This window comes from Chrysemys picta, chromosome 1 (genome assembly GCF_011386835.1).
Source record: "Chrysemys picta bellii isolate R12L10 chromosome 1, ASM1138683v2, whole genome shotgun sequence".
Classification (NCBI taxonomy): domain Eukaryota; kingdom Metazoa; phylum Chordata; order Testudines; family Emydidae; genus Chrysemys; species Chrysemys picta.
Genome location: NC_088791.1, coordinates 213,271,288 through 213,284,539, shown reverse-complemented (window position 1 = coordinate 213,284,539; position 13,252 = coordinate 213,271,288). Strand labels below are relative to the sequence as shown.

Here is a 13,252-nt window from a genome sequence, read left to right as displayed (position 1 = left end):
AACATTTAACAAACAATTATGTTTATATATCACTTCAATAGTCCTTTAGTGATGCATTAATTTTTACAGACACACAAAAAAAATCCCTGCTTAAAAATATTACCATCTAATAAGGCCTCATTCATCCACATGGCTGGATCCTTATGCAGAACCCCATTTAAGCCAGGACAGATATGTAAACATGATCAATGCGGATGTGGTTGCAGGAGTGGATCCCAATCCTGCAAATAGTTTCCCTCATGCAAGGTCCCATTGATTTGGATTGCACAGTAACTTATTTCAAACAACTCGGGCTTTTCTTCTTTCTTCTCTTTTGCCCCCCTGCCCCAAACTGCTTTGCAGAATTTCTTCCTACCATGTCTCTCAAAGTGTTTGGAGTTTCATACAAATATACTTATAAAATTTAAGTATTGAAGCTTAGTCTAATGGTCTCAGGTTTTTATTTACTGCATTTAAAGACATGTGCATTTGGGGCTTTTTTATTTTAAAGACCTCTCCTTCTCCTAAAAAAAGAAAGCCTCCTGTTCTGACACCAGGCACATTCTTTACATATTTAAATGAATTCACATCTACTGACCCCACTCACTTGAAAACACCTGGATAAAGAACATAAAAATAAACCTTGTAAAGTACTACACTCTAAAATGTGAAGTGTTTCCTCAGGGGTGGGTGAATAATTTCAGTTTCCTAATGTGACTGATGTCAGGACAGATCTAAATCACTGCTCACTCCTCGGTAAATGAACTAAAATTAAATTACTCATTGAGGGCTCTGACATTGCTTTTTTTCCCCCCTCTCATTTGTTTTGTTTTTTAAATGCCAAAACAAACAGAATTTAGGCTAATTTCTTTTTCCACAAAAGAAAAAACTAAACTCATGGAAAAAATCTGTTGACATCATACCAACCAAAGGATTTCATCAAATAGTTGATCTCTTAGTAGACGGAAATGCCATAACACTACATTAGCTCTCCCAAAGTGGATCTGTATATGAGCAATAACTGTGGACAAGATTCATTCTAATGCCTTAAAGCTAGATGCAGGCAAAACTATTTAATGTCTGAAATGAAAAGAAGCTTTTTCTTTTGGCGTGTATCTCATGTGTAAAAGCATTAACAATAACTGAAAAAAGAAATTTAAATATATGAGAAATAGCAAAGTAATCAAAACTGTATACATTATAAGTAAATTTACTTTTATGCCCCTATTTTGGTCAGACAGTACATATCTTTTTTTTAAGGATACTGTTTGGATACACTTTCAGTACCAGAGGAGACCAAAAAAAAAAGTGTTCAATAAAAACACAGGCTGAATAATCAATGGAGTCCTTAACATGTGCTCACTCACTCCCCTCTTTACATCAGACATATCCATGAGTTTTTTTTCTTTTTTTTAAAAGGCTGTATATGACAGCACTATCTATTTAGATTTACGTTGTCTTCAGGATTAAACCAAAGTAACAAATATCACCATATGCTGTGAGCCTCAAAAAGCTAACAAAGGTCAGAAACGGATAGAACTTGGATGGCAGAGTTCCTACAACCAACCAAACACTGCAGAAAATGGTGGTGTTGACCCAATAGTAGAATTCTGCCTTGGATCACTGGCCCCCATCTGCTATTTAGGGGCACAGTGTTGAGGATGGAGGGGTCATCTTTTGACTCTGACATATATGAAATGTAGGCTCAAATTCCCAAGCCGCTTTTGAAAATGGGATTTAGGAACCTAGGCCACTTAGCCACCTTTTGCAAGCGTAGGAGTGCCAGTACAGATAATTCCATTCTGGCTACCTAAATTTCCCCTACAGTTTCAGTCAGATACTATACTTTTCACTTTCGACCCTAAACTGTGGGTAGTGTTGTTATGTGTTGTTAAACATCTGCCATGTTTGAACACAGCTGACGCTGTGTTCCCTACAGCGTGTACAACAGTAAAAGAATTAAAGTGCTTTGGGATCCTTTGGGCTGAAAAGCACCATTTGAATGTCAAGATAATATTGAACAGAAAATGACTGCACAGAATATATTTGCTTTAAACCTTCAATATTTGAGTTAGCAATTAAAAGTACATCTCAGGGCATTTTATACCCCCGATGTTAATGCCTAAGGAAGACAGATATTAACCATCACTCTAGCAATTAAAAACAATTTTTAAAAATTAATTACACAGAAGAAATAGATGTAAATGATTAGAATCACTTGTGTGCATATTTTCCTTCTATACAGAAAGAGAGAGAAGCACCATAGCCAGCTATCAGAATAATACTACACATCCAAGAGTGGGCTGCCTTTTCTAACAATTTGTTCATAGCATTATAGTTCAGACAGAAGCAAAAGTCACAGGAACCCATGACTTCCCTGCTATCCTCTCTAGAAACCTGTTACGGAGGGCCAATCCCCGTTGCAATCCAGCATCTAATTGAGAAAACCTCATCTGCTCATGGGGATTATATCGGACTCGATTCTTGCACCTACATGTTCACCATTTGTTTCCTTCCTACATTTATAACTTGGAGGTCTGGCTGGACCAACAACTCTGTTTAGCAGAGTAGATACCATAATCCATGCCTTTAACACTTCAACTATTGTAATATGAAGTATTTGAAGCTAAGTGGTATGAATACTCAAGTTGAAACAGTTGCAACTACCTGCCTACTTAATATATAGAGCATGGCATCTGTGCTCTGGGATCTGTACTGGTTACCAACTGGCTTCCAAGTAGAACTGATGGTGTTTATTCTAACCTATTAAATTCTATGATACTTGGATGTGCCTACTTGAGAGACTGCCTCTCCCCCTATGCAATACTGCTGCAGCTCTCGAGTTAGAATACCCTCACTATCAAGAGGGTAAAGCTGGCAGACTGATGTCCAAGACTTTACTCATTTAAGGCTCAAAATAGTCCACTTTTACTAACATTTAGGGCATGCTACATGGCCCAACTGTTTCTTTTGGCTTTTTGGGGGTTGCTAGAATACAGGTGGCACAGGGTGGAGTTTGAGGTATTGTGGGATATGGGGCAGTATCTTATTGGGACTCTCAGTTGTTGTAAAGGGATGAAGCAGATTGAATACTTGTGACAAATTATGTCATTTCCAGTGATGGCAGAGTGCTAAGGTGCATATTTTGTAATGTATTTTCCTAAATCAAAAGAAAAATAAAATAAAGACCAAATCCATCTTCTTAAATTACTTTACTTGATATTAATACAAAGCTCAATCTGTTTGGAAGCATCTAAAATCCATATGTTTATTCAGATTGTCTTGAAAATTGCTGAGCCTCTGCTCCAAAAGGAGTTCCTGAAATACAGCCACCTTAAAAAGAAGTAATATCAAATGGGGGGGGGGGGGGAGATTATAACTTTTTTTGCATACACCTATGGTTCAGACTATGGATCTGATCATCCCCAAACTGATATCCCCAACTGGGGTTTGATCTCAGCTAGTGACAGGCTTTCCCTGCTGCTTTGGGGAAATAATATTTAAAAAAGACTTTTGAAGCACAAGTTGGATTTACAATGTGACTTGAGCCAAGCTGATGAACAGGAGGAAGGGATTTACCTACATGTAGCAGGACTGGGGCTCTGTTGCCAGTCAGAGTAACTGAGGGCATGTCCTCACTATAAACTGAAGTGGACCTATGTTACGTTGACTTACAGCCACCACAGTAATTACCGCAGTGGTTCATGACCACACTGCCTTCTTCTGTCAGTGATGCACGTCCTCACCAGGAGCGCTTCCACCGACTAAAGAGGGGCAGTATGGGGGGCTGAGAGACAGGACTCCCAGGGCCGCACAGCAGCCTCCTCCCCTCTCGGCTCCCCTCTGGGAACGAGGCTGGACACCAAGCGCAGAGCTCCCCGCTGGGCAGAGCCATGTTCCTAGTGGGGAGCTGGAAGCTGAGACAACAGGGGGACAGCTGGGCTCCCAGCAGAGAGATCCGTGCCCAGAGTCCAGTCATATGCCAGGTTCCCGGTGGGGAGCAGAGAGCCCAGTGGCGCAGACTAGCTCTCCGTGGGGAGTGAGGAGCCTGGGCAGCAGTCCAGTTTGGAGCCAAAACTGGGCAGCAGCCTGGCTGGGGACTCGGGAGCCAGCTTTCTTGTCAATTTCACGGCTCCAGCAGAGCCGTGAAATTGACAAGAATGACAACCAATAGATGTAAGTAACAGTGTCTACAGGGACACTGCATGGCCCCAACTACACCTACATAAAACCTATGCCTCTCATGGAGGTGGAGTTATATCAGTGTATTCGAGCACTTACATTGACAGGGGCAAGGCTGTCGTGCATACACTGACATAATTAGGTCGATGTAAGCTGCTTTAAGCAAACCTAATGCTGTAGGGTAAACCAGGCCTGAGTGACTCAAATCAACATGCTGTGAGCATTGAACCCAAGTAGCACCCAGGTACTGCAAGTCTGAGTAGTGCTGTCAGTAACTTTGAGAATATATGTTGTGCACATTAGTCCCTCTCCACCTGCATTCTGCAAATTTTACCCTGAGAAAAAAAGCATCTGGATTAAGAACCAATATTTCAAAGTGCTCTAAAATCCACGTGTGCTCCTGCCCGATTTTGAAGGGAAGGTGTATTTTGGTGTGTACAAAGAGAGAGCTTCAGCTTCCTTTTGCCTAGTTATCAGCAGGCTCTTGCTATTTTCCCCAGACCAGCTTCCCTAGTTTCTTTGCAAAGTGTATCTGTCTGCAGGGAGGTACTTTCCAGCTGGAAAGCATTTCTTTATACGTGTAGTACATACTTGGACTGCTGCTCCTTTTCCTTCCAGCCCCCCAGGCAAACACTCACTAAAGGCCATGCCTACTGACTGTTTAAAAAGTAATACAGACCCATATCTGGGGTGAGTTTCTGCCTCCAGAGAGCCACAACGCTTTAGGGGTCTGGTGACAAAGTCCAAAGAAATAAGATGACCAAACTTGCAATAAAGGTCAAACAACTCCTGGCCAGCATTTATGCTGGGGTTCCAGGCTGTCCCCAGTCATCTGAAGGTACCACCCAATTAACACATGAGCGACTAACAACAGCTCTAGCTCTCTTGCCCTCAGAGAAGGAGCCTGTTTATTATCCAACCCCCATTCCCAGTATGCCCCATACACATTCCAGCAGCCCTTCTTAGGACCACTCATCCAAGACCTGCCTCCAGATGGCTGAGAGAGAAGGGAGCTTTGCTGCACCTACACTTCAAGACTCTGGTCCCACACAGACAGATAGTCTTGGACCACAAACTGCCACCTGGGACTACCTCCTCTCTATTAATGGCTGCTTCATTTCCAGGGTGTGTCTGTAATAAACCTCCTGGAATGGATAGCACAGCCCCAGATAACTCCTTCCTCAGTCTCAAAGGGTCAGTACATCACATTATACCCATCCTAGTTTAGTTTGTCATGTTGCTATATCACAGCACGTTCTTCTGGCTCACAATTTTCAGGACACTTTGTTAGTCTTGCAAGACTAGCTTTTTAACTGGGGTTAATCTGCAAAAGATGAGATGGACGGCAATCCTATAATCCAGCTGTTTGTATCAACGGAAGAGGCAGAGCAAGACTCAAGTCTAGAGATGGAATTGCCCATGAATTCAAAGGTACAGTTGCTTTAAGTTATGCATTTGAACTTGTATTTCTTTAAATGGCCAGTAAAATCAAAACAGTGATCTGACAGCACAGACTCTCTCCACTGCACATAATTCTAAGTAAACTTCTCCCTGGAAATAATTGTTTTGGCTTTTTACAGGCATTGTGCTTCACTGAACTGTCTGCATACACTTTTCAGCCATCACAATTTGTTTAATCTGTTCTATGAGCCATACGAGATAGAGACAAAGCTGTTATAGTTCACTAGTCTGTATGAAGGGCAACTGAAATTTCTATTAGCTAGAAAAACCCAAGCAAAGCATTACGATGCTTAACAGGAAACCCTCTACATGAACTTGAGGCAGGATGTAAAATACAAATTAGACATTCTCTCATAAAGTAACCACTCATTAAAAGGTCCACATTTCTTAACAAGCCAGTGCAAATTACCAGGTACACATAGCTTTCATTTTTAGCGCAATCCAGTTTCTGTTGCAATTTAAGTTTGACTCATTCACAGAAAAGGCATAGCCACAATTTTAGTGCAAAATGATAAGTCAGTCATTCTTCTGTGGCTCTGCTGATCTGTGGCTCTCTGCTCCCTAGTGCTAATGCTGCATGCTGATTTGTTGGTTTCATTTCATTCTTCACATTTCTCTCTGATTTAGGGTCAGGAGTTTCTTTGATATCCTTAAGTTTATATTACAAAATTAAATCTGTGGGCACATTTGACCACTTCAAACAGGAGAGGCATTTTTTTTTTTTAACTCTTCATGTACTTAAGTCCTTCAGAAGGGGTTTTCCCACAAATCCTTACCAGCTTAACTTTCTGCTGTGATTATGAGCCTCAATATGCTGTAACAAAGATGCAGCTTAAACACTATTGTGCTCCATTAGTAGCCTTAACATTGCTTCAAAACCAAGGGAAATGATGTCACGTGTAAGGCTATATCTACATTACAAGCGCTACAGTGGCACAGCTGTAGCAACACTGCTGTAGCACTGCAGTACAGACACTTGCTTCAGTGACAAAAGGGGTTTTTCTGTCACTGTAGTAAATCCAACCTCTTGAGAGGTAGCTAGGTCGACAGACAAATTCTTCCGTTGACCTAGTGATGTCTAAACTGGGGCTTAGATCAGCTTAACAACATCTCTCAGGGGCATGAAAAATTCCTGAACTATGTAGCTAGGTCACCCTAAGATTTAGATGTAGATGAGGCCTAAGTCTGAATCAGAGACCTTACTTCAGTGTGACTTTGCAATTTCTCACTGTAAGTTATACAGTCATTCTAAAAATGTGAATCTGCCCCTGCCCCATCCTCCTCCATCCCTTGGCGTCCTCCCACCCCTTTTTCTAAATATCTGTCTATGGTACTTACATGCCCCCGCCCCTAACCCCCTCACACATTACTGAAGCATCTGAGCACCTCACATTCTTTCAATGTAGTTCTCTTCAGCACCCCATGAGGTAGTAACATAGTATTTATCCACATTGAGCACTGTGGCACAAGACAGACTGATTTGCCGAAAGTCACCCAGGAAATCTGTAGTGGAGCAGGAAATTGAACGCAGGTCTCCCAAGTCCCAGGCTAACCACTACACCAGTGAGTCCTGAACTTTTTCATGCCGTGATCTCCTTTGCGCTCATATCTGTTAACGCAACTCCCCGGTACTTAGTATTCAGGCTGGCTTTCTGCAAACAAAACACTCCATCTTACCCAGTCTACTTGGAAAACTACGGGTGGGTAGCCAGGCCCAGATTAACCACTGTGAGCTTGGTGCACTTACTTGCACAGGGGCCCCAACTACCAGACTAAACAAAAAGGAGAGGCAATTGAAGGCCCGGGGGCCACATTCAACCTGCCAGATCATTTTATTTGGTCCTCCACCCCGCATGCTGGAATGGGGGGGAATCCCCACCTTTCCCGATCTCACTGCATTGGTAATGCATCCACCACATGGAGCTTGGGACCTTCTGCTGGCCATAGAAGGCATGATGCTGCTGCAAGAGCACAATATTGCTCCGGGAGCAGATGGTGTTGCCCAGCTGTCTGCTTAAGCTTTCTTGCATTTTCTCCCCTCCCCTCCCCCCAATCTCACAGCCCCCCCTGGTCTGCATCATGACCCACAGTTTGGGAACCTCTACACCAGACCATCCTTCCTCTCTTCAAGTATATCAGTCTCATAAGTCATGCAATGTATTACTAAGATAATTACTGGTGTGCAGTAGCTAACCCCCAGACACTGGAGGAAGTATTTTCCATCATTACAACTGATCCGAACACAAAGCCAATCACAACAGAGTTCTATGTTTGCCAAGCCACCTACTATTTTCCCTTAGATCATAAAGCCTTTTGGACCTCCTCTTGCAGACAACCATACGTACTGCAACTGCACATCACCTGACCAGAGGCCAGAACAAGTCTTTTGAGAGATGCCAGAACCAAACTATGGACTGGGTGGCTGGAAACATGCAAGGAATAAAGTCCAACTAAACGGTGCTGAGATTAAAGTAATTTAGGGGTTTTGGAACCCTAGTACCTTGAAGTCCAACCACCCTACACTCAGATTGAAGGAGCTGAGAAGTTAGCCTGCTGAGAGGGGAGTGAGAATTGGAGAAACTAGGGACATGCAGGAGTTATGAGTGGATGGAAATGTGAAATGAACCATAGCAGGGCTGGAACATAGGCTTCACTCCTCTCTGGTGGAAGGAAATCTGACACTGCTACTGGTGTTTGAATCAGGACAGAAAGGGGAAAAGAAAAAAAAAAGTAATTTAATTCAAAGGAACTCAAAATAGTTAACATGCAGACATTTAATAATCTTTATTAATGCTGATAATGTATTGTGAATGATATCAAGATCCCAAAATGCTTGCCATACTCTACACAAAATACATTTATCCAAACATCCTGCTTCATCATCAAAATGCAGCCACATCTGTGGCAGGAAGCCAGGATCTTTGAGCAACATATAACAGGGCAGAAGGGACGTATGCTTTATGAACTGAAAGTACAAATGAATGTTAGGTAGGTTAGAATGAATAATCACTCAATTTTAGCTGGGACCCTACGTCAACATCTTGGCTCTTGCAAAAAGTGCCAAAAATAATTAATAATCAGTATTTGAAAGATTGCACCTTCAGTAATAGAGTGTTGGCAGCACTGTGACAGGGCACAGATTCAGAAGATGACTACCTCTGAAAGAATCAAACTTGTAAGAATTTATCATCGAAATTTTAGGTAACTTGTCCAAAGATATTAAACAAAATAGAGAGAGAAATGTACTAAACACATATAAGCTATTTACCTCTACAAAGTACTATTTGTTTTAAGGCCTGGATGATAGGCGTGTCCAGAGTCTAGTAAAACAGTGCAAGAGGAGGTCATTATGCTGCCGCATTGCCTACCAAGGTGACAACAAAGCTACCTCAATTTTCACAAATATTTACCCCCTAGTCCCCAAAAAAGCAAAATTGGGGAAAGCAGTTTGATAAGGGGTTCTATTTTACTTTTCCAAGGAGTTACTACTAATGAACTTTAACAATTTTAATGTTACTTTAAAGTAGACAAAATCCTTTGAAGCAATTGGTAAGCTTTTCCTTAAGGTTCAAATATAGTCCATAAAAGTTTGCATCTGCAGACATGGCAGGATCAGAATCATCACTCACAACACTCCCCTCTTCTTTCTTAATGCCCTTAGCTGATTATATCTTAGTGTGGGGGGAAAAAATTCCCAACAAAATTTCTGGGAAGTCTAGATTGGAACTAGTTTAAAATATTCCCAGTACTTTGAAAGTATCTTTTTTTGTTTTCAGAGACATAAGATCAACCTTTTTGTTTGTTTATAAACAGAGCAATTCAAGTCTCAATCTATCATCCTGTAGCCTGACCATCAATGTTGTGCCTTTAAATTATCTTCTATTTTGGAAATTAAATCCCTTTGACTTCTTACCTTATCACTTGCTTTTTTTCCAGATTTCTTCTTTTTAGGATTATCCTTCCAGAGAGATTCTACAGCTACATATCCTTGCAAACTCCAGTCATACAACCTTGAACCAGTGACCTTTAAAACAAGAGGTTAGAAAATCAATCAGTTTAAGAACCATCTGAGAAGGGTTTATTCTTATTACAATTTAAATGGTTTCATAATCCACCAAGACCCTTAACTGGGACTGCTTTACAAAACATTCATGCTGCTCAAGTATGGAATGTACAGCTTCACTAAAAACAGACCATAAAAAGGATGACAACAAAAAATACCCATACAAATGATTTACTTTGATACAGTGTTTGGAACAAAGTATAAAGAGAGATGGATTTCAAAATAACCTTAAGCAGTTCTGAAATGTAAGCAATTTATGGGTTTTGAAACCCTAGTACACTGCATTCTATGCATTTCAGATTTTGAAATTTTAAAATAGATTTTAGTCTTTGTAATACCATCTTAGAAAGATTAGTAATATTTTCCCTATTGATTTTGCCACCATTTGACAATTTTATATTTCACAGCTTTGCTCCGACAACAGGAATCAACATAAGTAGCTCCCTTCTGATTACTTTTGTCTGTCCACCATCCCCACAAATGTCAGCAAGATTATGCATAGTTCTCTGAAAAGTATCCGTTAGTAAACTCCTAATGTACAAAGGAACCAGTCAAGCCCACAGTTTTGGCTATATCCCACCAAAATGGAGGTGCCCTGAGGCCCGCCCCCACTCAGCCTTCTCCCCCTGAAGCCCTGCCTATGACCCACCCCCTAAGGGGCCCTCCTCCCACACCTCTCTCTGCCCCCACCCCCAAGAACCCCCCTGCCCGCACCTCTCTGCCTCTCAGGGTGTGAGTAGCAGGGGCCATATGGAAACCAACAGAGAAACGGGAGTGAGGGTGGGATGGCCGTGGGGGAAAGGGGCAGAGAAACAAGAGCAGCAGGGGACCACGTGGGAAGAGCGAGATGCAGGAGCGGGGCCCTGAGGCAGAGCATGGGAGGGGCCATGGCCCGAGCACCCTTTTGGCGGTGGCGCTCCAAAGGCGGCAGGCTAGTGGCATGTCTCCAGAAGGAGGTGCGTCACATCCTGTTTGGGGAGGTTTAGCCTCCCCTGGCCTATTATACCCGCTGCCAGTCTTCAGCCAAAGGCTGAAAATGAAAAATGGCCTCATACTAGCCTTCTTTCAGATGGCAAAGAACAAAAGAAATGGACATTCTACTTGCCTAGACCCCCACTAAATACAATTTTCAGACTGGAAGCTCTTGAGGGCATAGACTGTATCTTATGATGTTTGTACAGCAGCTAGCACAATGGAGTCCCAGCAGTTACCCCAATCGAGTCCTGAACCTGACTGAGGCCTCTAGAGCAGTGTTTCTAAGCCAGGGGCATGCGTACCTCTGGGGGTACGCAGAGATCTTCCAAGGGGTACAGCAACTCAGCTAAATATTTGCCTAGTTTTATAACAGGCTACATAAAAAGCACTAGTGAAGTCAGCAAACTAAATTTTCATAGACAGCTTGTTTAGACTGCTCTATATACTATACATTGAAATGTAAGTACAATATTTATATTCCAGTTGATTTATATTATATGATAAAAAGAGAAAGTAAGCAATTTTTCAGTAATAGCGTGTGGTAACATTTTTATGTCTGATTTTGTAAGCAAGTCATTTTTAAATAAGGTGAAACTTGGGGTATGCAAGACAAATCAGACTCCTGAAAGGGGTACAGCAGTCTGGAAAGGTTGAGAGCCACTGCTCTAGACTATATTGTACATTTTATGCACACACAACACACCACACTTTTGGAGGAGTGTGGATAACAAAATCCTGTGTGTGTTCCATCCAAACTGCAATGAGGAGCAACTTCTTCTCTGTGGAGTACATAAGAAAGACCAGTTCTCCTTTTCTGACTGCTGTCAGATCTGCCATTCAAATCCAAATAGTTAGGATTTTTAGATGCAGGTCAGATCAACAGCTTGTCTGCCTATCTACAAGTTTCTAATGAACCCACCACATATCCTTGAGAGAGAGAAAATAATGCACAACATACAGGAACCTTCCTCCTGCCTTAAAATCAAGTTGAATTTTCAAATGGTAAGAAGCAGCTGTAGCATTCCTTTCTCTCAGTCACCCTTTGCAGGATCCTTCTCAGACCTTCATTACAATCAGGGCCGGCTTTAGCAAGAGCGGGGCCCGTTCCTGGGGAGCGGGGCTTGCGGCAAGCCCCGCCCCCATGAATCGAGCCACGCTCCGGCCGGGGTCACCGGGCTTGGGTCCAGCCCAGAGCCGCTCGGCGGCCGGAGCCGAGCAGAGCCGCAGGGGCCGGGCCGGGGAGCCGGACCCATGCTGCTGGGGCCAGGCCAGACCGCGCCATGGGGGCCGTGCCGGACCCGAGCCGTGCCGCGGGGGTCGGGCTGGAGCCAAGCTGGGCCGGAGCCGCTGGGGCCGGCACGCTCGGCCGGAACCGAGGCCTGACTGGGCCGCGCCTCCCCGGAGTCCTTCTCGCGCCCCCCGCCACCCCATCTTTCCTGGTGCTGCCTGCCTGCCCCTGCTTCTTTTCAGACTTCCCGCGAACCTCTGATTCACGGGAAGCAGGGGAGGAGGAGGAACAGGGGGCAGAGCGTTCAGGGGAGGGGAGGAGGGGGAAGTGAGCTGGGGGCAGGGTGGAGAGCTGTGGCACAGGGCCTTCTTAGCGCAGGGCCCAATTCAGCCTAATTGGCTGAATCGGCCTAAAGCCGGCCCTGATTACAATGCACCATTAACCTTTACTGTTTAAAGTAAGAGAAGGCTTCTCCATACAACGTACCCCACATCAGTGTGTAGTTAAAGATACACACCTTGTTACCATTTAAAATAGGAAAATGGACTAAAAAGAACCAATAACTGAGCCCAACAGGAAGTCATATCCATACACTGTACTTACAGACAAAACAATTATTTTAAAACTAGATTCACATTGAATACAGAAAAGAATTGTGACAAATAAGTTTTCTAGTCAGACAACTAGATCTGAGATGCAGGCTGTCTTTGGACAAGTTGTCTTAAAAAAAAGAAACATACTTTGGCCACCATGTTAAACTAGTTTAAGTAGGTCAAATTTTAGATATAAACAAGTTGCTAGTTGGCATGCTGCATTGAGAGAAATAAGATTTTTATCTGCATTTGATGGTGGTATCGGGAGTAATAAAAGAAAAAAAGCAAACACCCAGAGACCTGGCAATGAATGTGCTATACCTCTCCAAAATCCGCACAGGCACTGAAGGTATAAACCTTTGTATTCTTGTCTAGCTTTTGAAATGTTTTCTCCCAAATATTCAGACAAATTAGTAAATAAATAAAAAATAAAAATAAATTAATGGAGATATCCTATCTCCTAGAACTGGAAGGTACCTTGAAAGGTCATCAAGTCCAGCCCTCTGCCTTCACTAGCAGGACCAAGTACTGATTTTGCCCCAGATCCCTAAGCGGCCCCCTCAAGGATTGAACTTTCAACCCTGGGTTTAGCAGGCCAATGCTCAAACCACTGAGCTATCCCTCCCCCTGCTTCAGAACAGTTTATACTTCATTAGCAAAAGATTCTGCTTCCTCTGAACATAGAATGCTGCAGTTATGTGGGGATCATCATCAGAAAGCTGCAAGAAGTGCAAACTTACCAGAGTAAAAATAAAAAATACTCCATTTATC

At 42.8% G+C, this 13,252-nt stretch overlaps 1 protein-coding gene and 1 long non-coding RNA gene across 2 annotated transcripts in view; both read right to left on the bottom strand.

Annotated features, from left to right (window-relative positions):
- Positions 1-13,252, bottom strand: part of APOO (apolipoprotein O) — a 66,133-nt gene that overhangs the window by 10,057 nt on the left and 42,824 nt on the right. Inside the window, exon 7 of the mRNA XM_005281545.5 lies at positions 9,536-9,646. Within this exon, the coding sequence (XP_005281602.2) occupies positions 9,536-9,646 (111 nt within the window). The remainder of the gene's footprint in view (positions 1-9,535; positions 9,647-13,252) is intronic.
- LOC135978574 (uncharacterized) lies at positions 1,341-9,529 on the bottom strand. Its single transcript, XR_010595972.1, has 2 exons — positions 2,906-9,529; positions 1,341-2,874 (listed from the first exon to the last, which is right to left on the bottom strand). It is a non-coding gene; the product is annotated as an uncharacterized LOC135978574 (long non-coding RNA).